The sequence below is a fragment of the Sebastes umbrosus genome, chromosome 10 (genome assembly GCF_015220745.1).
Source record: "Sebastes umbrosus isolate fSebUmb1 chromosome 10, fSebUmb1.pri, whole genome shotgun sequence".
In the NCBI taxonomy this organism is placed as follows: domain Eukaryota; kingdom Metazoa; phylum Chordata; class Actinopteri; order Perciformes; family Sebastidae; genus Sebastes; species Sebastes umbrosus.
Window position 1 is genome coordinate 19378373 of NC_051278.1, and position 26524 is coordinate 19404896.

At 40.1% G+C, this 26524-nt stretch overlaps 1 protein-coding gene and 1 long non-coding RNA gene across 2 annotated transcripts; one reads left to right on the top strand and one right to left on the bottom strand.

Annotated features, from left to right (window-relative positions):
• The first annotated feature begins 383 nt into the window (after nt 1-383).
• Nucleotides 384-26524, top strand: pgbd5 (piggyBac transposable element derived 5). The gene is made up of 7 exons (XM_037783302.1): nt 384-1236; nt 8285-8715; nt 14424-14558; nt 19927-20101; nt 22489-22686; nt 24524-24629; nt 25768-26524. The coding sequence occupies exons 1-7, from the start codon at nt 858-860 to the stop codon at nt 25961-25963; spliced, it is 1620 nt and encodes a 539-aa protein (XP_037639230.1). The 5' UTR covers nt 384-857; the 3' UTR covers nt 25964-26524.
• LOC119496181 lies at nt 1647-24386 on the bottom strand. The gene is made up of 3 exons (XR_005208660.1): nt 24191-24386; nt 14393-14486; nt 1647-2565 (listed from the first exon to the last, which is right to left on the bottom strand). It is a non-coding gene; the product is annotated as an uncharacterized LOC119496181 (long non-coding RNA).

Consider the following 26524-nt stretch of genomic DNA (forward strand, 5'->3'; position numbering starts at 1 on the left):
CTTCCTGTGTCCAGCATTTTTTATTCTAACATTATATTACCATTAATCAGCATAATTTTTCCACATTTAAAAGCTCCAGCAGCTCCCATCATCCTCCTTAAGTTTGGATGAGCATCTTATTTTGTATATTGTATATTGGTAGAAATTAAATTTTTTAATTCTTATTTTATTCTAACGTTTTTATCTATTCTTTTGTTATTATACTGTTTATTTGCACCAACAAAACCAGAGCAAATTCCTAGTGTATACCTCTTACACCTGGCAATAAACACGATTCTGATTCTGATTAGGCTTATGTTTTATGATTTAGATTTTATTGCTTTTTAGGGTGAACATGCTATCACTTCCTGTGTCCAGCATTTTTTATTCTAACATTATATTACCATTAATCAGCATAATTTTTCCACATTTAAAAGCTCCACCAGCTCCCATCATCCTCTCTAAGTTTGGATGAGCATCTTATTGGATAACAGGGGTGTCAGGTGATGCATCAGCAGCCACTATACTCTCTCTATTCTCTCCATGATTTTCCTCTCATTGTGGAATAGAAATCACTGGTCTTTTCAACCCGGATGCTGCTTGTGCCAACACTTTGCCCATGTAGTGCGCAGGGGGGGCGTAAACATTTCAGTACCCTTGAAGCGGACAGCTCTCCAACCACCGGATCCAACACGCCGGCGCTCCTCCTGCATCAGCATCACAGCCTGGATGGATGGCTGGCACTGCGGGGACATAACTCATCATATAGGAGGAAGAAGGTGTAGCTGCTCTTGCAAGATCGTGACCAGGGGGTACTGAAGCCGTAGTGGAAAGGGTGAGAAAGAGGGAGGAGGAGAGAGAGAGAGAGAGAGAGAGAGATGGCGGAGTGCGGGCGGAAGGCGCTGTCTCTCCTGGAAGCGGCCCGCTCCCGGTACGAGAGCCTGCAGATATCCGACGACGTGTTCGGCGAGTCCGGAGACGACAGCAGCGATAACCCCTTCTACAGCACCTCCGGAGACTCAGACTCAGACAACTACATAGCCGAGGTGGATGAGCAGCAGCAGCAGCAGCAGCAGCATCTCCACCAGAAGAGAGGCGATAAGGAGGGCAGCGGGCACCGTGCGGGATCAGGAGGAGGTGGCGGAGGCTTTGGCGGAACCGGTCCACCTGGCTCTCTGTCCCGGAGCCAGGCAGAGGAGGAGGGCTGGACGGAGACGCTGCAGGATGTCACGGTGCCACCGTTCAAAGAGACATATGGTGAGAGATATAGTGATGCACGGTGCACGACTATGCGTGATTAAGGTCATTATGTGCAAGTGTGTGATTGAATGGAAGACACAGACATTTTTTTTATTTTCATTTTTTATTTAACCAGGAGTAAAAAAAAAAAAAAAAACTCATTGAGATTAAAAATCGCTTTTCCAAGAGTGTCCTGGCCAAGATAGGCAGCACGGGCGGCTGGTTAGCTCAGTCGGTAGAGCGAGCGCCCATGTATCGCCAAGGCTCAGTCCTAGCAGCGGTGGACCTGGGTTCGAATCCGGCCTGTGGTCCTTTCTGCATGTCATTTCTCTCTCTCCCCCTTTCCAACACTCTATCCACTGTCCTATCAATAAAATACTTAAAAAAATCACCCCAAAAAATAACAAAAAAAAAAAAAAAAAAAGATAGGCAGCACCACAGTTACACGGTTGCAGACATAAAACAAACATAACAATTCAATAACAAGAAATAGTGCAGTTCATGTGTTTTCACTGGTCAGGTTATAGGCCATTTCTGTGCATGGCTCTCAGTCTGCACACAAAAAGCCTATTGCTTTGGAAACAAGTGGATGCTTTGTGTCATTTTGTATCCCAGCCAGTGAGTGAGTGGCAGCTAGAGAACCACATGTCACTGCATCATTAATTGCTGTATTAAGTTAATGGCAAAAAGCCTTTGATATTCACCCCTTGGTGCTGTGGTACACATGCTGTCCTGTGTGTGTGTGTGTTCATGTTTCAGGGCAGGGCAGGGCAGGGCAGCATGATGTCTCCCCTCACACATATGCACACACATATGCACACACACATTACATAAAGCATGGTGTACTGTGATGCTGGCCTTTGTCCTCCTGCACCACCAGAACTCATAACTTTTATTAGCACAAGATACAAGCGCAAGGATTCTGGCTGCACACTTTCTCTTTGAATGTGTGTGTGTGTGTGTGTGAGTCGTGACAGTGAAACAGCACTGTGCACTCACAGTCTTTCTTTGTCTCATATATCTTTGTGATAAAATGCCCCAAAGCAAGCATCTCTTTCTGTTTAAAACCCCCGCTGCTAGACAGCATGTACATGCAACGTCTGTCTCTTCTACGGAACAGTTTTTATCCATTTATCTATCACTAAGTACTAGCATGCATCAGGGAGTGGGGGTCTGGGTTTATGGTGCAGCGCCTTCTGTCAGGCTTCGTTTGGATTTGTCCTCCTCTCTCCCATCTCTTCTGCCTCAGCTGAAGCATCACAGCGATGCCATCCTGGCTGTATCCATCCTGTGACATGTGTTGCACTGTGGCACCCTGGGAGGTGAACCAGCATATGGCTGTTATGTCTCATAATAGAGAAACGCACATTGGAACATTCATATTGCAAATGCATAAATTAGGGCTGTCAATGTTAATGTGATAATAACGCGTTGATGCAAATTTGTTTTAACGGCACTAATTTCTTTAACGCATTAACTCAACTTGCGATTTTTAGGGTTGTAGCGGGCTCAGTTTTTAAAGCTGGAGTGAAGATACTGGCATCGTATCAAACTAGAAAACCCGAGGAATCAATTGGTACCAAACTACATACTGTTATATGAGCTTGTCACCAAGGACGCTAAATAATGCTAAATTTTGGCGAGGAAAAACTGGCATGGCCATTTTCAAAGGGGTCCCTTGACCTCTGACCTCAAGATATGTGAATGAAAATGGGTTTTATGGGTACCCACGAGTCTCCCCTTCACAGACATGCCCACTTTATGATAATCACATGCAGTTTGGGGCAAGTCATAGTCAAGTCAGCACATTGACACACTGACAGCTGTTGTTCCCTGTTGGGCTTGAGTTCGCCATGTTATGATTTGAGCATATTTTTTATGTTAAATGCAGTACCTGTGAGGGTTTCTGGACAATATTTGTCATTGTTTTGTGTTGTTTATTGATTTCCAATTAAAAATTAAAGACCTGATATGATCATGAGATAAAAGTCTTTTGTGTCTGCTGTTGGTATGGCACCCAAATTGAAGGTGGTGGTATTGGCTTCTCCCAGAAAGCTGGATTACCGAGCTGGACACCAAACAAAACCCGGAACAGCTCTGTTTCCTTCTGTCCATGTTCCAGATTTGAAAGGTTTCCAGCCGGCCTGGTTATCCAGCTAACTTCAGTAATCCTGCTTTGTGAGACGGGGCTCATATATGGAGTGGTGTCTATTTCACTTATCCAAAATAATCTGAACCAAATCTGCGCTGAGTTTGGGCGCCATAAGAGGTTCTTTGGCGAGGTCACACAATGTTCTGTACTCTCTGCACATCCAGCTCAATCCTGACGTTTTTTTTTTTTTTTTTGCTATGTTGACCTAAGCTTGGGAGGCAGCAGGTGTGTCTGTCTGCTTTTGTACAGTCTGGTCTGGTTTGTAAAGATACAGTTAGTATCTGTTTGCACAAGCGCAGCCAGTGTGGGTGTGGTCCCGCCATCTTGCATCAGGGTTGAGATGATTAAGAGCTGCCTGATGGAAGCAAGTCTGCCAGGGAGCATAATCACACTTCAGATCTCAAGTGACCAAGAGCGTACTCGGATTTTATCGGCCCGAATAGTGAAGATTTACTGCATCAGCATATCTACATAAATATGTTTCTCCACCGATTTTAATGGCATGAGATGGGAAGCTGCTGAAGCCACTAAGTCAGCCCATTGTGGATCATCAGTGATATTTTTATCATACGTTAGGATTTCTCTATATGCACAACTGTCCGGCTGTCTTTTTCTCACCTTCCTTCCTGTCTGTCTCCCTGTCCATTTCTCTGTCTGTCTCCAGTGTGTCTTACTGTCTAGCTGTGACGGTGCTGACACAGACAGAGTGCCGATGTGACAGCTCCTCTCCTTTGAGACTGTGCACCCCGTACATAAATTATCAGCCACCGTCAGAAAGCATCGAGTCAACCATATGCAAACTCTCAAAGACCTCCAAGTGGTTTGTGTTCTGCGTTTGTTTACTGTTACAGCAGCAACTCCTCCTTGGTTTGGAACCGGTAGCAGAAGTTTAAAACCACGCTGAGTTGTTTGCTTGCATGAAAATGTGGTTTACCCAAGTTTGGGGTTTATAGGTGATGTGTTATGTTCATCTCAGCGAGGGACTGTTTCCCCTGCAGTGTGAGGGGTTGTGGCAAAGACCAAGCCGAGGATTATGAAGCATACATCCACATCTCAGATTATATAACCATTTTATCGTGATGTTGAAGGGAATTAAAGAGCTATTTATTCATGTCCAGTAGATTACTCGTACTCTCCATATGTCAGTTTGCCTGCCTGACCCTGTAGTTCTGACTGTGCTGTCTGCATGTTCCCTCCGACCATTGCAGAGCCAGTTGGGGGGAAAAAACGTACACTTACACAGACAAAGTGAAATTTGCATTTATATATTTATATATATATATAGCATAATAGCATATATATAGCATGATATATAGCATGATATATACATATATACATACATATATGTATATATGTATATACTGTATATACACGTGTGTGTATATATATATATATATATATATATATATATACTGTATATATACAGTATATAATAGCTGACAATACATGTACTGTAATGTATAATACTAGATGAATTAGAATAAATGCTGATTAAATAAGCCGTCTTGTCTTCTTTACCAGGCTTTTGAACTAAGTTAGCCAACGTTAACACAGCAACACAACAATTACATTTTTTTTAATCATCTGTGCACAAAAAATATTTCATGGTTTTGTTGAGCTATTTCATAGAAAAAATGGATGCTCTTAAATCATTATAGTACTGTAGAATACAGAAGAAAATTGGACTGATATGATCACATTGACTATTTAACACAATGAGTTAGTCTTTGTTTCACACATGAAGATTTCTTTCTGATTTAATACACAGCAGTGAACACATAATTGTATATGTAATTTGGCCTACACTCTAAATATAATATACTGTATATTGACATAAAAAATCCCCATTAATATCGTGGTATTCATTTCAGTATATTACCCAGACACAGCTGGGATTTGTCTGAGAAAATAATCAGAAATCGCTCTCAAAAAACTCATGTGCTCTTTCTGTCATTTCCGCTAAAAGCTGAGTTTAAAGCATGTTTGGTCTATATGAAGGGTTTATCCACCCCAGCTACACAGTAATCTCTCATTCTTAAATCCATGGCTATAAAAGCTACAGCAGACAGATGTTTGTCTCCCGCCAGTAGAAATACAACAGCTGATAATCATGAGGGATTATACTTCCGTCTGTAGGTGCAACGTAGGTGGAGTTTTGTAATGTGTAATGTGTGAAATTGATATTTCAAAGGTTCCCTTGCAGAGAAACATTAGCTAATATTAGTCTGAAAGAAGAATTATGTAAATGTTTGCTCCAGTTTTATCAGCATGATGTAGGCTGGACTGTAAATCAGCTGGCAGGGATGTATAAAGAAGAACTACGTAGAAAATAGATTGAAACAATTCCATTTTCCATAAAAAATGATGAGTTCTTCCCCAGGTTGTATTTTTGGCTTACTACTGAGATGAGATTAGGTGAGTCATTTTGCCTCAGTGGACCTTGCATCTGAATGTCTGATGGTTTTATGGAGGAGTGGCTCGCTCCGAGGAAGTCATGCTGGATTTTGCGTTCAGCTTTCAAGTCTAATGGAATGCAAATGAGTGAATTTCGAGCCGTGCCCGGCGGCTACTTCTGCTGTCTTGGCCGCGAGCATCAGCTTTGTGGGCGTGCTTGTACTCTGTCTATTTTTCCTGTTCTCCTCCACATGATGCTTGAATAGTGCACCATTTAGGTTTGTACATGTTATCTTTAACTCAGCATTAAAAGACTGAAGCAAAAGTCCTTCACTATTGTGGTTGCAGCCACTCAGGACTGGAGAGAGAGAGAGAGAGAGGGAAAACCTTGTTCTAGTCTGTTCAGAGATAATGAGATCATGCTGTTCAATTTAGCCTGAAGTTGTTCTGCTCGACATCCAAATTCCCTCTCACGGATCCAACAACCTTATAGAAAATCTCTAATTCACTAAAGCAAACACGTCAAGCCAGGCTTTGCATTGTGTATTGATTGTGTGGCTTCAATTCAACACCTAAAAGCTGATGCGCAGAGCACTTTTAAATGGAAGGTAAATGTCACCTTCCTCTCAGTAAACTAGTAAATTACAATAAATGAAAGAGGGAAAATAGCTGTATAGGTTGGTCAGACCAGTGGTTCCCAAATTTTTTTGTCAGTTTTACTCCCGAACCCGTCAGGTGAACTAAGGTACCCCTTTATTGACGCTGCCATTTATGTCAACCATTCATCCATTAATTTTAGCTATCTATCTATATTAACATTCTATCCACTACTTAGTCAAATATTTAGCCTATTATAATTATTTGCAACTATTTCACCATTTATCATTACTTTTAACTATTTCACTGTGTATCCATTACTTTATGCTAGTAACTAATCTTATTTTCTGTTTATTATGTTAAGCTTAATAATTCATTGTTTATCCGTAACTTTAAGCTAATACTTTATCTATTACTTTCAGCTAATTATTTGACTGTTTCTCCATTAGCTTAAGCTAACTATTTATCCTTTACCTTAAGATAACTATTTTAAAGGTGCTAAATTCGAAATTCAGACGTATCTATGATTGAAGGATTGCCTCCGTAAGGCTCTCAACATGGCGCAACTCAGCCGGTGGCAGAGAGACAAAACTCTGGTGTTTTTTTTACGACAGCCGCTGTTGCAATTTTGGACTGAAAATGCTTATTATATTTATAATATTTGATTGTTCAACACAGGCCATTTCCATTGACTATGACAATAGCATTGAAATAATTTTGTTTTACTTTTGTACCACACTTTTTAGCCGGACGTTTTACTGGCGTCTGGTAGTCGCTTTCAGTCCAAAATGGCAGAAACGTAGCTTTGCTGCTGGGCGCTGATGTTGCAATGGAACAAACAATTGACTTTCACTTCTTGGCAATATACGTTCTTTGGCTAAGCTTCCGTGATGACGCCTTGGATCAGGATGTATATTGCCAAGAAGTGAAAGTCAATTTAAAAAAAAAAAACACCTGAGTTTCATCTTTTTGCATCTCTACTCTTTGACTCAGGGACTCACATGCACTAACATGCACGCGCACAGAGGAAGGTTGACTTCATTCTCTGCTCAGGATGACTTTACTCTATATCTTTAGATCAGCAAGTAGTTGTTTGCTGCTATATTAATGCTCTGAATTTGGAATTTAGCACACATTTAACTGTTATCCATTACTTTAAGGTATGTTACATGCATACTCTATGTGTGTTGGCAAATCAGCAGGTTTAGGTGTATCCATATTTGGTTTTAAAAAAAAAAGAAAAGGCAAACATTGCTGTTTAACCCATCTCTCATAAGCTCATGCTTTACTGACAGTGTGACTTCAGACACCTTTCATTCATGGCTCCCTTCTGACCTGACTATCAGATCAGAACATGATTTTGACTTATTGCCTGCCATAACACTAAAGCGACGAGACACTGAAACCTTCGGCAAAGCGTAGAAACGCCACGCTGTGACACGGGTCACAGTGCGGCAGCTGTCATATTGTGTAAATGATCTAACCGCTGCCCTGGGCTTGTGACATTCACACCAAAGGCTTCTGTGGCTCATGAGAAAAGCACAGCGATTAGATGTGGATGTAGTATATTCTTCTGACGATATAATGCCATGTAAAAGCACCTTATGGATGTTCTCTCTGTTGCTGTGTCCTCTCTTCTTATGAGATGACAATGTAGTTTATGTAAGCAAGAAACTGTTTGTGTGCATCCCACACAGCCTTGACAGTGACAGCTCCACAAAATCTAATTTTATCGTGTCTTACAGTGTCAAACGAGAAAGCTTTTAATAAGTCAATCAAGTTGTAGGCATGGTGCCAAAGTTTAAAAACTATGATTAAGTGATAGTTGTGTCTCTGAGTCAACCCAATTGGGACTCTTTATCTGTCAAACTGTCTGTTTTCCTCTATCATAATCTTTTTTTTCCCCTTCTTGTCCTGATTCAGGCCCTGCTCAGAAGATGCCGGCCACCTCCACAGCCTTGGACTTCTTCCAGCTCTTCGTCCCGGACAATTGCATCCAAAACATGGTCACCCAGACCAACATGTACGCCAAGAAGTTCCAGGAGCGCTTTGGCTCAGACGAAGGCTGGCGTCCCGTCACGACCCAGGAGATGAAGGCCTTCCTGGGTTTTGTCACCTCCACCAGTGTGCACCGCTGTGAGTCGGTGCTCAGCATCTGGAGCTCGGGCTTCTTCAGCAACCGGAGCATCGCCTTAAAGATGAGCCAGGCGCGCTTCGAGAAGATCCTCAAGTACTTCCACATCGTGGCGTTCCGGCCATCACAGGGAAGCAACCAGGGCCTGTACAAGATCCAGCCCTTCCTGGACTCGCTGCAGCAGTCGTTCAGCTGCACCTTCAGACCTTCACAGACACAGGTGTGTGCACTCTCCTGCAGGCCTGGGTCTCCCTAAAGCATCTTATATATCTTTTGACAGCTAGGTGCTACATTCCGCATATACAGTATATAGGCCTACTGGGGCTGTCAATCCATTAAAATATTTGATCATGATTAATCGCACTTTTTTTATCTGTTCAAAATTAACCTTAAAGGGAGATTTGTCAAGTATTTAATACTCTTATCAATATGTGGGCAAATATGCTGCCTTATGCAAATGTATGTATATATTAATATATTTGAACATTATACTTTTTATTAGCCGAGATACCCAGAATTTCATTGTCTGTCATGGGTCAGCGAGATTGAACAGTACAGCATTATACCTTTCATTATCTCTCAATAATACAGAGTAGGCCTATTCCAAGAAATGTAGGAAACTTCTAGAGGTTGGCAAAAAGTAGACAAAATATTCAGAGACATTTTAAGTGTAAATGTAAGACATAAGAGATGCAAAATTAATTTAATTACTATTTTCTGGTTATCAGTGTAGGTTTCACTCTAAGGTATATTTTTATACATGCAGGATTAATTAAAACAGAAGCTAAGGAGTTCTCTAGTTACCTTGTAAAATAAGTGAACCAACTAAGTAGCTTCTGCAAGGAGTCTCAGTTTTAAAACCGTCTACACAGCAAGTATTTGGGTAAGGCAGTCATTTTTAACAGACTTCCCCTCAGGGGAGGCCTCACTTCAACTTGTTTTCAGTTGCACTGTATGCATTAGAGCCACATTTATGCAACTGGGGCAGTGGAGCGCCAGTCTTGCTACTCTATTTTAGGCAAGCTGGAGTTTATTCAACTCCTGCTTCACTTCCTTCTTTAGATGGAACAGCAGCACTACAGAATCTTAAGAAGCAGTGAATACACAACCTGATTGAAGTAGAAACTCCTATGCTTCTGTTCAACTTGATTACTGTAAGAAAACAATACAAAGAAATGCGCGCTTCTTGAGCAAAGAGAGAAAGTAGCAATCACTCAACCTTGTTTACTTCAACCTGATGAAAACCAAGCTTAAAATGTGTGTAATTAAATGGAAAGTTTTGAAGTGGGGTTGTATGAGTATATAGTCAGTGTATTACCTACAGTAGATGGCGGTCGGCACGCCCCCAGATTGGAGAAACAGACAGGAGTACCAGCACAGGAGCAAAGCAATGTACTGCTGTGGACGGGATCGGCAGCAAAACTTATTTGAGCCACCTAAAAGACAGGCCCACCTAAAAAAAAATCAAATCAGTTTAAGTTTACGCTATGTTTAATATATTTAGAATATTTTCTGACGTGGAACTGAACTGAAAGTGAAACTTATCTATACTGTTTTTCGCAACGGAGTCTGGTGGCTTTGGAGAGATAAGTTTAATTTTCAGTTCAGTTCCCCATTGGAAAGGGATGTCTGACAGCAAGATAAAGTGGGGAAAATATTCTAAATATAGCATACAATTACATGGATATTGATTTTTTTTAGGTGGGCCTTTCTTTTATGTGGCTAATATACGTTATGCTGCCGGCCCCGTCCACACAGTACATTGCTTTGCTCCTGTGCCGATACTCCCGTCTGCTTCTCCAAGCTGGGGGTGTGCCGACCGTCATCTACTGTAGGTTAGACACTGACTATTGATAAGTACCTCATACAAAACCACTTCAAAACACCCAAACTATCCCTTTAATAGAAGAGTATTCTGGCAATTCACAGAAGCGAAAGAGATCATAGCATGTCATTTGCTCCTAAATGTCCCAAGTTATTACATTTTTACTTACCACTGACTCGTGAAAATGGTTGCCATAAAAGTCAGGACATAGGATTGCTACCACTTCATCGAAGGGCTTTTCTCAATTGGCAACGTGTTATCATGTCATCTGGTAAGGAGGAGGGCACCCGGGTTGGCTGTCAAGCTCTTAAAAATTAATGAATTTCTGGGAAGTAGTTGATTAGATTGATTTTCTGCGGTATGAGTGCTATAACATCATCTTCATTGTGAAAGATGATGTCAGTGCTGTGATGCATTTAGGAATATGGGCTCTTAACAGCAACAGCAACCCCCCTCCTCCTCATATCACATCCACATCTCATTCATTTATACGTCAAAATACGTTGATGAATTTATTTCATTGTGAAGTAATTAAGGGTTTCACATTAGTGCTCTCTATCCACTTAGGCATCAAAACAACTAAACTGAGACGATGAGGACCAACCGGCTGTCAGACAGCGTATGTGTGCGTTATTAGCAGTGCATGTGTATCTAGGCCAGTTTGTTTTATCTCTTGGTTTTCGGTGCCAGGGGCAGAGAATGGGCCCAGATAGTGAGAGTGGCACAGACTGAAACTGTTGCTCCACAGACAATGGAAAGTAATCTGCACATTTAAAGCTGCAGTAGGTAGAATTGGAGCAAATGTGATTTAAAAAAGTCATTTTTATAAAAATAAAACTATTTCCTGACAGTAATGCATGAGACAGGTAATCTGAAAAAAATCATGTGCCTCTGTGACCCCCTGGTGTCCTCCGTTTTAGAGGCTGGAACAAGAAAATTTGCTGCATTTTTGCTTAAATAAATAATCTTTTTGCTTAAATAAATTTCTGCATCAACTAATCAATTAATTAACAAATCAATTCAGCTCTATTTTTAATTGACAAGAAATTAACAAAGAGAGGGAACTGCTCCTAAACATTTTTATTCGAATACAGGATATTTCTCTACTGAGTCTGTGTGACCTGGATTTTTCTACCACTTAGCATTATTCAACATGATGCGTGTGCGTGTGTGAACAACATCACTGCTGAATATCAGCATGTTATGCCGGCTCCTTTTGACAGCGACGCTTCACATTTTCTGTGTCAAGTCTGGCAGTTTTGCAGTCGCTGATGATCTGTTGACACTGCTTTGTATTGATTTGCAAGTGTAAAATCTCTGAGAGCATTTGTCGCAGTCCTCACAGAACATCCACTGCAAGACAGCAAGTAGATGGATGGATTTTCCTCCTTTCTTTGTCCAATACAGGATTAGTGAACCCGTGCAAATGATTAACTTGAAGCGTGCAAATGTAACCACCTTGTTCTCAGCTGTTACGATAAGGTGCACAGAAATATCTGGTCACCATTAGAAACGTGCTGCAGTAGCTAACCGCTGTTTTAATGTGGCAGCTACAGGATGAGATATCTCTTAAAAGGCCACGGTGGTTTTGGTGATGTCATCCATCCAGAGGCTAGATAGCCTCATTAATTTTCCACTTGTATAATCCATAACTCCATATTTGACTTGGAAATGACTTGTTGCTCTTTGTCGTAGAGCAGCAGAGAGCTGTTGGTCACTGCTCAACTCAGCTTTAGTCAAATCCTGACGGAGCGGGAGGAGGAGGAGGCGGGGAAGACGCCGGAGGAAGGGAGAGCCGAGAGACATTTGAAATGCAAATATTTGTTGTGTGGTTGAGAGCATCTCTGGGAAATATTTGGCCAGGTTTTAGGTGTACCGCGCTTGTGTATTGTACTCTTAGGAAGGGTTCGATGATGTTTGGTTTTGTGTGTGTGTGCAGTTAATGCCTCTGTTTGTGTGTGTTTGGATTTGTAAATGTGTGCCAGTTTTTAATACTTTCTTTAATCCCCGTTGGGAAATTCATCCTCAGTATCTGATCTGACCCATCCTAACTATTTAGAGACAGTGAGCAGACCCGGAAAATAATAAATGCACATGAGAAAGATGGCACAGTTCCCCCTACTTTTGAAATATACCTTGACATTCCTTCAAGTGGCAGTAGTGACTTTTTTCGCAACAATATTCAGTTTATTATTATAGGAAACAAAGGAAAACTGTTGGAACGTGATTATTTTTTGTAATTTTTGCTTTAATTACGATTACTTGATTATCAAAATTGTAGCAGATTAATTTTCTGACGATCGACTAATCGATTAATTGACTAATCGTTTCAGCTTTACTCTGGAGTATTTGTTTTAAAACTGCAGTCGGTAACTTTGAGCAAGTATGATAGAAAGTTATTTTTATAAAACTGTCGCTATATCCTGACAGTAGTGCATGAGACAGATAATCTGTGGAAAAAAAATCATGTTCCTCTGTGTCCTCCGGTGCTCCTAATGGCATTAGCAAGATCTTACTGCTCCTGAAGGAAAACAACCAATCAGAGCCGAGGAGTCTTTGGGATGCTGTCAGTCACTGCTCACAAAACTCGTGAACTCAAATATGAATCAAGATTCTGTTACTGTAATGCCTATTTCTCGTCTTAAATGTTTTTAGGAACATATTTTAGTGTACTGTTTAGCTATAAAATGAGAAAATGTGCTCAGGCTGCTGGGCGGTGTTGCATGTTGCATGTTTTTAACATGGCAGTCGGGTCACAAACTTTCTCATTTTACAGCTAAACAGTACACTACAAGATGTTTCAGAAAACATTTGAGGCGAGAAATAGGCATTACAGCAACAGAATCTTGAGTCATATTTGATCATCGCTGCCTAGTTCGATATTTTGACCAGAGTTCGCCAGTTTCGTGAGCAGTGATTGACCGCTGCTTTAGAGACTCCTTAACTCTGATTTTTGTTTTTCTTCTGGCACGTCGAAATCTTGCAATTGTCATTAGGAGCACTAGGAGGAGGCAGAGGAACCTGATTTTTTCACAGATTACCTGTCTCATGCACTACTGTCAGGATATAGTGACCATTTTATAAAAAATATCTATTTTATTATATTTGTTCAAAGTTACAGACTGCAGTTTTATAGGCAAAACAAATAAATGCAGATTGTTAAAAGTGTACTTTTACTGTAAATTAACATTTCTACCGTTTGGTAGAGGCTCATAAACCTAAGACTTTTTATCATATTTGCTCAAAGTTCCCGACTGCAGCTTTAAAGGTGGAGAATATACTAAGATTATTTGTCCCAAAAGGGATATTTGTTTCCACAGCCAGTACACAGAAACATACAAATATACACATACAGTAGCAGCACAAAGCCCGTACAGATATACAGATTAGATAACACATAAGTAGTTCACAAATTCTTCATGAATGCTCTCATTTCATCCCAGTTCACAATAGTGTCAGTGAGGCAGATTGTTCAGGGCTGCTATTGCAGAAGGAACAAAGCTCCTGCTGAAGCTAGCTCTCAGTGTTCTGTTTCTCCGACCAGATGGAAGTAATGATGTGTTTATTTCCCATCGTATATAAAAGCATCAATTCTCACCATGCTTAGCAGACAGCAGAACCACTGACAACTTCTTTGAGTTTTTCCCCCCCATTAAAAGAACTGTCTTTGCTTTGTTCATTTGGGTTTTTAGTGGTTATGGAAAGAAAGATGTAGACAGACAGATGGAAAGAAATAGAGAAGGGAATAACAAACGCAACAATTAGAACAAGTGAAAGGCATTCTTCCGAAGGGTTTTGCAGACAGATCTGCACAGTTGAGTGTTTCTGAACAGTGTTTTTTTCTCTCTACAGTATCGTATTCATACACATACAAGACTTGTGAGGATCTTCGATTGGCTGCCTTGTCTCTCTAACCCTTAGCTGTAATGTTACATCATCCACAACCTCGTTCTGATGCCTCGCACAGAAAGGCTTTTTTATCTCCCTCCTCAAGGCCAGCTATTATTCCAGGAACTCATTGTGTACTTTACTTGTGACACGGTTATATAAAAATCCACCAAGACAAACTCACGTGTACACTAACATCGCCCGTGTGTCTCCAGGTTCTTCATGAGCCATTGATAGACGAGGATCCGGTGTTCATCACCACCTGTACGGAAAGAGAGCTGAGGAAGAGGAAGAAGAGGAAGTTCAGCCTCTGGGTTCGACAGTGCACCTCCACCGGATTCATCTGTCAGGTACAGTAGCAGCAAGCAATACTCATACAGTGTGCTCAGGATTCAGAAATCGGAATAGTTTATAATTAATAATAAATAAAATAAATAAATAAAATGCTGGTGGGCACCCTTCTTCATTTTCTGCATTGAGGTAACAAATGACGAAGAAAGAAAGAAACACACTTTTCACCCCTGTAACTCTCTTTCTCACACTTTTTCATCCGCCCGGCCGCACTTATTTATTAATAAAAGTATAAATTGTAGTAAAACTGACTTAACCTTTTTTTAGCCAACAATATCAGGGACCATCTGTTTATTTATATTATAATAAATACAGTTATGTATGGAAATAAAAACCTTAATTTTTGTCATTGTGATGTCTGATGTGTGTTGCGGTATACGGGGCTATGGTTAGGGTTCCGAATAGTGCTCCAAATCCGAATTTTGCCTAGGGCACCAAAAGGGCTAGAGCTGGCCCTGCTGATTTGAGTGTGAAAAAGATGCAAGAGAGAGTGAAGAGATGAGAGAGTTTGTGTGTTTGCTTTGAAGGTATTTTATTTTGCTGCTTTCAAACTTCATGGCAGAAATCTAATATTGTACATCAAAAATGCAAGAAAAAGTCTTCAGTCAGCCTGAAGTCAAAACGCCTCTCTTGAAAACACCAGAGACTTTGATCTTCTTCACCAAATCTCATTCTCTGGTTGTCGATGTTGCATCATTTTGCATTCAACCAATTACTTGCCAGCAATACGAAGAATAAAATCACATTTGCGGGCATAAAAACGCAAAGTTTGATTTTTAAAAACAGATCATACTCCTCTTGAGATGAGAAATACCTTCTGGGAAAAAATATTGGCTGTCATATTTCCCTTTTAGATTTGAATAGCTGCTGGCTCAAGATTAGATCTGGCAGGCAGGGCTGCTCTGCTCACTAACAACCTTGCCCTTACCGCAACCTTCCACTCCTACGCCGGTTGCTTATGTAACACCACCATTTAACTGATGCCAGGGACTGCAGGAGGACTGACAGACCTGACCAAACCATACCATTACCAGAGGAGGAAGAAAACATTAAAAACCACAACTGCAAGATGTTATATACAGAGTTTATTCTGTATTGTTAAAATTGGTGACAAGTGATGGAGGCAACCTCCTAACTTCCTAACTACTATCCAGTATTTGTGAAGCAGGATGCCAAGCTTGTATAGTGAAAGCACTTATTTTTCCTCCAGAAAGTAGGATGTTAAATTGATTTTTTTATCACTGTATAAATATCTTGCAGGACTCGCACACATGCAGGCACACACACAAACGTTTGCACTGCTTTACTGAAAAAGACCTTCACTGCCATAATGCATTTACCTCCAGTGGTATCTAGCTATGCAGCTAGACTTTTTTAACAAATGCTTCTGGTTTTATTTGTCCAGGTTTTGAGATATCAGTCTCTGAAATTTCTACCTCTACACCAATACAATGAAGGTGAAGGGAATTGTGTTTGTGGTGCTCACAGCAATGAAATGTTACATCAAAAATTCAACATGTCTTTCCAGAAACAGTGGCCTCTATCTCTATAACTACATTTATGATCCAATGGACACATGCTCTATTACACACTTGTGACAGTTATGGAAAGTTGAAGTTACATGTCCTCCCTCTTGCAATTCCCGAGTCTCCGGCTGCGTGACTACTTCACTCAGAGCAGCTGTCAATCATGATGTCTTATCCCCTTTTTATAGCATCAAATAACTAAATTAAACCAAACTTATCAGAAAAATGAACTCTTGGACATACATCAGCGTGATAAGAGCTACCTAAAATGACAGAAATCATCTTTGGGAAAAATGTATCTGACGTGTACTTTGACTTTTTAGTTTGTCCCATCCGCTAACATGGAGAGGGCGGGATTTATGAGCTATACTGCAGCCAGCCACCAGGGGGCGATCGAGATGTTTTGGCGTCACTTTTAGGGAGCTGTCATGTCATCCATCTTTATATACAGTCTGTGGTGTGATGTGTGGTGTGTGGTGTTTGTTTGTTTTTTCAATTTGGGTAAACCAACTCTTTAATAATCATAACTACATCATGTAGTACATGGCTAACCCTAACCTTAAAGGATACTGTCAGTTGACAATTCAAGTCTATTTTATAACAATAGTAAGGTGTCCATATGAACATTGAAACAGGTTTTGTTCGCTGTTATCATTCCTCGTGTTCATACTGGCCCTTAATAGATCCCTTCCTAATGTACTTTTAATGTGATGGGAGACAAAATCCACAGTTCTTGTTTTTTGAAAAATAGATTTAGCTATTATGAGACCTCAGCACTCTAAGTTTAGTCAATTCAAGTGGTTATCTTCTAGAGTTACAGTCTTTTTGGAACAAAAATCCCTGTTTGGTTTCTGCGTTGAGCTGCAGTGGAGGGTGTCTTTTGTATTAAAAAGGCTGTAGCTTTGAAAGATAACCACTTGAATAGTCTAATCTCATCCATTCTAGTCTCAGACTGCTGAAGCCTCATTTTAACTAAAGATACACTTTTTAATTAAGTTTTACACAGACTAAAGACTGTGGATTTTTGTTCCCCATCAATTGCATTGGAGGCACAATGGGAAGAGATCTTTTAATCTTTAATTCTTTAACAGAAACACCTGGTCCAGCACAGTATATAACATACTAGCATTTCTTGTTGAGGTTTGAGAATGACCTGCCCAATGACAAACTTTACCAGGCTTTTGGAAGCAGGAAGTACAGCAATACAATAATACAACATTGTAAAGAAAAGGCTTTTCACTGCAGAGAATCCATAAATAGATCTCAGGCATATTAAAACAACGCTGCAGGGGAAGTTTCCTTCTTTAGCCTGGATGTAGTCCAGAATTACTACATTAGTCGAGAGAGGACCAACCACAATCAGAATTTTAATTTGCCTTTTTCTCTCTCTTTTTGTTATCAATGCTTTATATCAAATCAAAAAAAATAACATAAATTCATAATTTTTTCTCATAATCCCAAATCTCCTGTGTAAAACGAGCTGTGCGCGAGAAGCATCTCCATTATTTAAAGCCATTTCCCATTATCCCATCCATTTAACAAATGAGCATTAGCATTCACACTGACTGGTGGCCATTTGGCAGTCACTCGACCTTTACCAGTCCGCCGATGTGTGTCTGCTTTGAGATCTTCTCTCTTTAAATGAATTGTGTCGAGGGAGAGAGAAAAAAAAATCTAAGAAATAAAACGAGTTAATGGAGTGAATCGATGAGATTCCATTAGCCAGCGCACACAAACACACGGAGCCATGGACTGACCACTTAGTGTAATAGCTAAAGGCCTGACGTAGATGCTGGCTAATCAGGCTAATGCCATTCGGCTCGCAAGAAGTACACTTGACTGTTTGTGGCTGTACATTTCTGTGTCTATATATTTGATAATGTCTTTCTTTGGAAGCTCTTCTTCATATTTTGAAGAAGAGACTTGCATCTGCAGGGGCACCATGTACCAGTGTGTTGAGCTGTAAGAAGCACAGCTCAGTCTGCCTTGATCCAGAGCAACATATCTCTACAACTGCTGGCCAGATTGTCATGAAATATTCATATTCTCAGCCCCAGTGGGCGCTCCTAAAACAACTCTGCCATCCGCAAACAGTTTGAAGAGAGTTTGGGAAATTTTCAAAAGTTAGGGCCTAACTTAAAGTTTCAAAACTTATATGACAGATTACCATAACATTTACTGAGCACATTCATGTGCTCCAGAGGATGAATTATTTTAATTTTAGACACTTTATGAGCTTTCTTCTTATACACCATCAGGCCAAAATGTAAGTTTTCATGCCTCCGCGCCACCGGCGATAGCCATGGCAATGGCCAGAGGCATTATGTTTTCGGGTTGTCCAGTCGTCCATCTGTCTGTACGTACGTACATCTGTTGCATTCTTGTGAATGGGATATACCAGAAACGTCTGGAGGGATTTTTTTTTAAATTCGGCCACTTGTACTCAAGGATGAACTTATTCGATATTGGTGGTCAAAGGTCAAGGTCACTGCGACCTTACATCCGACCCATTCTCATGAAAGAGATATCTCAGGAACACCTTGAGCTTATTTCTTCAAATTTGGCACAAACATCCACTATGATTCAAGGATGACCTGATTCAATTTTGGTTGTCAAAGGTCAAAGTCACTGTGACCACACAAAAAACATTTTTTGCCATAACTCAATAATTCATATCCTAATTATGACAATTTCACACAAATGTCTAACAAGATAAACTGATGTAGTGATGACATTTTGAACAGACATGGATGTAAACTGCAACTTGACTGGTGGGCGGAGGCATACAACTGTGAGGCGGTAATTCTAGTTTTAACTGTATTTTTTGAGGCATTTAATGCCTTTATGAGATCATCAACAGCAGAGAGATGACACAAAATGAGAGGAGAGAAAGAAAGGGGGGATGACATGAATCAATGGTTTCCGTTCGGACTTAAACTGGGGATGTTGCACTTTATGTTTGCTGCCTTAAAGGAAAATTCCAGTATATATGAACCTCGCTTATTTCCCATAAATTATATCAGCATATCACTATGAAATCTCCCAAACGCAGTCATGAATCCAAGTAGATTTTGATTTCAGCAACTCTTTGGCCTTTTCTCCAGCGCTACCTCAGAACAAGGTATTAGCCTACTGGTGAGACTTTAAAGGGGAACTACGCCCATTTTCAAAATTCATAAATGTTATTCCTATGGTCTAAGGCAGTCCAAAAAATATTAGTAAACCTGAACAACTCTCTCCCAAATCCAAAAACTAGATTGCTAAAACTCAACTTTGTGATGTCATCGGGTGGAGCTGCTCCATAGAGAATGAATGGGGAAAGATGTTCTAGATAATACTGAGAGCACCCAGGGAAATGAGTATATGGGAACATTTTCTGTTTCACAACTGAGAACTACAATAGAATAAAGCTCATTTGGGTATAAAAAATAAAACAAACAAAATCAGTCTCCCATTCATTGTCTATGGAGCAGCTCCAGATGTTATACCCGATGGCATCACAAGTTTGAGACTTCTCTGGTTTCTGGCTTTGGGAGAGAGCAGCTCATGTTCACACATATTGATTGAACTTTCCTAGGCCGTGGAAATAACATATTTGAATTCTTAATTTAGGTGGTGTTCCCCTTTTAAGATTAACAAAATTGTCAACATGCTGTTTGTTCCATCGCACAATGTTGTAAAATGAAAACTGCAGCCTTACAGAGGGTTAAGACTTATATACAGTAGTAGCTGCAGGATTTTCTAACCTATAGAGGACAATAAAATGGTACTTAAAGCTGAAATCAAGTTTGCTGGTTCTATATTCTCTTTTATGTCCTGTCTCTTTCCCCCCGCACTGCAGATCTCAGTCCATCTGAAGGAAGGTACAGACAGTCTGGCCACCTTGAAGAACAAGCCTCAGCTCCACAGCCTTGTGGCCAAACAGCTCTGCCAGAACATCTCCGGCAAGAACACCATCATCTTCACCGGGCCGTCCATCACGAGCCTCAGCCTCTTCACCGAATTCAGCAAACAAGGTACACAAACAACTTGTAACAGCAGATATATCGTATCTATTGGTCCTGCTCCTCCTCTGGCATCTTTCATCTTCTCCCTTTTCTGCTTTGGTGTACAGATTGTCGTCTCTCTCCTCATCTCTCTCCCTCTTTGCATTTTTTATTTGTTTATTTGTTTTTCGTCGTGTTGCGTCTCCAGGCTAAGCAGCACAAAGAAGGAAGACAGTCTGTTGCATTTCACCTTCAAATGAGACTTGACAGCACTACAGTATGCTGCTAGAATGATTAATCTTCATCTGTCCTCACTGTCCTTACTGCAGTAGACTTAATTGTCTTTTGACTTGCACCATACATCATGGAAGATGCAGCGGGGAGTGGTTAGCCTTGTCACAGCTCAAAAAAATCAATATAAAGTGGACCCTTAAAAGAAACACGACCACTTACTGTAACACCTGACAACTACAACTTCTGAATCCAAACAGGGTTTTTTGTCTTACGGTTACTGTAATAGCTGACACGCCATATTCTCAATATGTGCAGCCCAGTCGCACAGCAGTTTGTGAAATAGTCACAAAATTGAATGTAGTGATTTTCATGCTCATTATACCAAAAGTCATCTTTTGTTATGAAAGCATAATCCTGTTGTGGTTAGGGTGAGTCACATTTGCATTCTCTTCAGTGACCTGTTTTTTTCTTCCGTAATAATAACAAATGTGGGACAATGTCATCGTGCCATAAAAGGGTAAAAATGAGCGAATCAGTGAAGAGAACAAATATTCAGCAAAACAGATCAGACTTATTTGACGATTTCATCAGCACGACTTGGTAATTGAAAAGTTTTTACATTCTCGTCATCACTCTTTCACTAAACAATAACAGGAGAGACATTTTAAACTCAACCGGGCAGAGCCGCAGTCCGGAGATATAATCAATATTCTGTCATCCTAATTGGGCGCAGCCACCATGAGGCATTCAGCTGAGAAAAAAAACTCTATGCTTGTGAAGGCATTGTCCAACATTTTTCTTTCAATTTTATCATACTGGATTAATTTGTCGAGTTAATTACCTCAGCAGCACTTACTGTGGACTCACACACACATACATACATGTACTACACAGATAGAAATCATTCTCCAAATAGAGAACATTAACAAATCAGCAGCACTCAGCCACATGATTGTTTCGCCGCTGCTCATCCATGTAAGAAATTAAGAAGTTGAATGGGTGGAAAAACAGAGATGGCATGAGCAGAAGAGAAGGAGTGGTACAGCTGTGAGAGAGATAAACAGTCTACAGTAGTTTGTTCTCTGAGTTTTGGTTCAACTCAGAAGCAGAATGCATGAAAAGCACAATAAATGCTCAGGAGTTACTGCAATTCAAGTTTCAAATAATCGTTTGTTCTATGAAATATCAGAACACGGGGGAAAAAATGGCCATCGCAATTTCCTAAAGCCCAAGCTGACCCAAATGTATTCAATTTACAATCACATAAGAAAAAGAAAATCAACAAATACTCCCATTTGAGAAGCTGGAACCGGGGGGATTTTTGCTTAAAAAATAACTTAAATAAAAATTATCATAAGTTATTAAAAAAATAATCTGCAATTATTTTTATAATTGTCTAATTGTTTGTCGATCAACTGAATAATTGGCTCATCGTTTCAGCTAGGTGCTTTATGTCATTTATGTTAATAGGCCTGCACCTAACTTTGATTAATCTGTTGGTTATTTTCTGTTGATTATAATAGTAAAAAATACCCATTGCAATTGACATATTCAGATGTCTTGTTTTGTTTGACCAACAGTGCAAAAGATTTAGTTTAAAACTGCAGACGGTAACTTTGACTTAATATAACAAAAGGTTATTTGAGTTAATGAATCAATATTCTGTTACTGTAATGCCTATTTCTCACGTAAATTGTTTTCAGAAACATCTTGTAGTGTACTGTTTAGCTGTAAAATGAGAAAGTTTGCTCCGGTCGGTGGGCGGTGCTTGGTATTGGCTTGACTGTTTTCAACAGGGCGGCCGGGTCACAAACTTTCTGTCTTACTGTCAGGATATAGTGACAGTAGCTTTTTTCATATTTGCTCAAAAAGACCGACTGCAGCTTTAATATCATGGAAGACTTAGAAACCCAGCAAATATTCATATTTGAGAAGCTGCAACCAGGAAATCCTTGCATTAAAAAAGACAACAACTTGAATGATTAACTAATAATCAAAATAGTTAATTTTGTCAGTCGACAACATCAATTAATCTACTAATCAGTTAATCTCTAGTTAGTAGTCTATCTATAGTAAATAAGTGTCTGTACAGTATATTTCTCACAATGAGTGTATATACTAGAAGACTGTTGCGGAGTTATTTATATAAATGTTAACATGTGTTTTTATTTATCCCTCCTCAGATATCTACTGTTGTGGTCTGTTGAGCACCAGGAAGAGCGACTGTACAGGATTACCGCAAAATATGCTGGTCTGCAGCTCCACGCCAGCGCAGCGCGGCCAATCACGAGTGATGATGAAAGGCACCATGTCACTGATCAGCTGGTACAACAAGGGACACTTCCGGTTCCTCACCAACGGTTACTCCCCAACAAAACAAGGTAAACAGTGCTCTGCTGCACCCAGGACTAAAACTCTAAAACTAGATTTGAATTATAAATATTTTTAGAATTTTAGCACTGACGGGAGACGGTACACACAATATGCATTACTGCACAAATAGTATTTATAGTTGTAGGAAACCACAAATATGCCGTAATGTCAGTGAAAAAATTTGCTTTAGTCACCATAGGGTGAAATTGACACATCGTTAAGCATTCGTGTCAGGAAAAATCAATGAGAGGTTCTAATCCATGATAATCCATTTCCAAGAGGCGACAGGATCATGGTATTCCCCCTCCTCTTATGGCGTAATCCACTCTCCCTGAAACCGTTTTGTTAGGTTTTATACTCAGTTGCAGCGCTGCAGTGTGTTTGAGCTCTTTGAATGAAGAGTGTGTGAGCGAAGCCCCGGATCAGTTTAACTGTTATTATGCAATATTGATCTTCTCTCCCCTCTGTGTGTGCGTGGGCATGTGTGTGTTTGGTTGCAAGTGTTTTTCACTCTGTACAAAAAGGAGAGCAAAAGTTGCCAATCCCATCAACAACTACAACTTTTTGTTCTTATAATGAGACATACAATAAAACCCTATCATGATTAGTGATTATATTATATGATTAACTCAATGGCAACTTAAGAAATGTCTACATGATGATGAATGATAAATCTGATTTGAAACAACGTGGTGTAACGGCACCATTGAGGAGATGTTTCAATTTTATTTTTATCTCCTACCTACATTAACCAATGTATGTATAGAAATATTGCTGTTTATAAAATCTGTAGTTTTATTTCACACTCACAAGGACTACATCTTCAAAGTTTGGTTTTTACCACAAGAGTAATCAGCAAGCGTTTTGTACGATAACGATGATAATAATCATGATGATAATGAGTCTAGATTTATTCACTGCTATTTTAACTAGGTGATAAGAAGTGAAGCATAATTCTGCATCTACTCAGGAGGTGTTTTTTTCTAGACAGTTATGGAGAAATTTAAAGGTACAGTGTGTAGCATTTCCAGGGATCTATTAGCATAAATGGTATATCATATTAATAAGTATGTTTTCTTTGGTGTATAATCACCTGAAAATAAGAATCGTTGTATTTTCGTTACCTTAGAATGAGCCGTTTATATCTACATAAGGGAGCGGGTCTTCTTCATGCCATGTTTCTACAGTAGCCCAGAACGGACAAACCAAACTCTGGCTTTAGATAGGGCCATTTACGTTTTCATTCGTGTTGGCCACCGTAGTTCTCCAACATGCTTGGCACACGGGAGAAGTTTCAGTTGGTTGCAATATGCAACCTCACCGCTAGATTTCTAAATCCTACACACTGCACCTTTAAGGTTCCCAGAACATCTGAGTTGTTTTTTCTTGTTTAAGAAACTGAAGCAAAGACCAATGACAGTCCAGAAAGTGGAGTGTTCAACCAGTTATGTAGGAAATGTTATTAGTTACACACATTAATGATGGCTGCATTTACATTTACATATAGCCTACCTGTTATTGTGCATGCTGGCTCACTGTCACAGCTCACTGGGACTCCAATGAAGCGAAACCATCGTTAATGTTATTAGTTGCATTTCCTGCTGTGAAAAAGGCCCATTAAATAAAGCAGCTCTGCAGTGAGCAAAGAATGAAGACACCAGCTAAAAACAGAAATAGTGACGAGGCACACCTGGGCAGCCTCCCTCGTGTAAAGGAGCGCTTCTTTTCCTCTCCCTTGTCTGGTTGTTGACCACAGAGTCTGGAGAAAATGATTCCCTTCACTGGGATCACTGCTGTATGTCTCTCATTTTGTGGTGTGTGTGTCTGTGTGTGTTTTTGTGGCAGGTATCATCATTAAGAGGAAAAGTGGCGAGATCCCATGTCCCCTGGCTGTTGAGGCCTTTGCGGCGCACCTCAGCTACATCTGCAAATATGACGACAAGTACAGCAAGTATGTACGACTTAGCAAGTCGATTCAAGATGATACAATAACTATGTAGTCTTTAACCTGCTTCTTGCCTGAATCAGTCCTATTTTAGACGTAACATGACATATTCTGGCTTTAAAGCAACAGATACATCCTTACCTGGTCTGGTATGACCATTGGCTTATGGTGACTAACAGACACTCAATGTAGAGAAACATCCTATATTTTAACAAAAATTTGGGAGAATCGTTCCCTCCCTCTGATCATTTCTTGACTATTCAAGCTAGCGCTCAAATTATGAGTCAATTAATCGATTAGTTGATTTACAGAAACAACATTTTGATAATCAATTTATCGCATCTTTCAAGCAAAAATACCATTCATTCTTTCCATTTTCCTCCGATTTGGTGCAACTGCTGATTCTCTCTCTCCTGTGGTGTTCACACCGACAGCGCTTCTGCTGCCAGCCATTTCATTCTTTCTTTCTACATTGAGTTCATAATGGCCATTTCATTTTATTATAAATGTCATTCGTATTTATTTTAGACAGAACAAGGTTCAGTAGCGTTTACTTATTTGTAAATAATAATAATAACAATCCACAGTTAAAAGCAGGTACTCTTTTAGTTTATGGAGCCGTTCAACATTCTGCATTTTCCACAACACTGTCCAGGAAATATTTCAGAATAAAAGCTTTGTGTCAGCAAATGAAGGGACTCTGTCCACAGAAAAACACTTGAGGGCTTTTATTCTGAAACAGAAACAGGAAGTACCGAGTTAAAAATAAATATTTACTTTTTTCACTGTCTGTGACATATTCTACAGATGTCTAGACATTGAAACTGAAGTAATGTTGTTGGTATGATGTCAATATACAGTCAAAAGCTCATTTTCACTGTCTTGCTGTGAATCGTACACGACACACGTAAAAAATAGGCGAGACTACAAATCAATCCATTCCAGCCGAAAGAGGATGTCTTTAAAGTAGTGACTCGCGAGAATTTGCCATTATCCTGTTTTTGATCACATGTTCACATGATGTTTAGCAAAAATGTACACAGAATCGCTTTAAAGCATATTATTTAGAATGGAGTTATTCATTCATATAGTAGAACATCTTTGAATAGAAACCCTGGAGTAAGTAGCTCTTTTTCTCCAACAGGTACTTTATCTTCCATAAACCCAACAAGACCTGGCAGCAGGTGTTCTGGTTGAGCATCAGCATCGCCATCAACAACGCGTACATCCTCTACAAGATGTCTGACGCCTACACGGTCAAACGCTACAGCCGAGCGCAGTTTGGAGAGAGACTGGTCAAAGAGCTGCTGGATTTAGACGACTGCTCCCCCACACAGTGAGGAGGAGGAGGACAGCAGGAGTGCACAAGAAAAACACACACAAACACAAACACAATCCCCCCACGTACATTTACACTTCATTACAGACTCCGCAGTCTGTGTCTATGTGATAGTACTGAAGCATTGCCAAGTCTCTCTTCCTCTAGTTGTTGTCTGTGGTACTGTAAATATTCGTTAACACACGACTGCACTCTTCACAATAGAGAATCATGAGCCATGGGACGCTTCACATGCCTCAACTGCAACTTTTAACCACACAGATTTACTAAGGATTTGTCAGCAGGAGCTATTTCACAAGCAGAGATGCAGGCGGGAATAATGAAACCGGGACGAATTCGCCCTTAAATGATGTCACCTTCAAGTCTTATCAAAGCGTGAAGTTATCGATATGAGCCTGAATCTCCCGTGTGAGTGTTAAAACATGTACTCGTCAGGCTAAAAGGTTACACGTAGCTCGATATTTACACTCTGCAAAGCCACCTGTGATCCTGTAACAAAAGCTTAGTAAACCAGGACAATGGTGTGTTCACACGCTGCATGCATAAAGAATCTGGATTGTGA

Bases quoted from the DNA above. Each gene is read 5' to 3' on its own strand.
- pgbd5 (XM_037783302.1), top strand. From the start codon at position 858: ATGGCGGAGTGCGGGCGGAAGGCGCTGTCTCTCCTGGAAGCGGCCCGC. The intron at 14,559-19,926 runs GTACAGTAGCAG...CCCGCACTGCAG, and splicing joins CCACCGGATTCATCTGTCAG to ATCTCAGTCCATCTGAAGGA. The intron at 22,687-24,523 runs GTAAACAGTGCT...TTTTTGTGGCAG, and splicing joins TTACTCCCCAACAAAACAAG to GTATCATCATTAAGAGGAAA.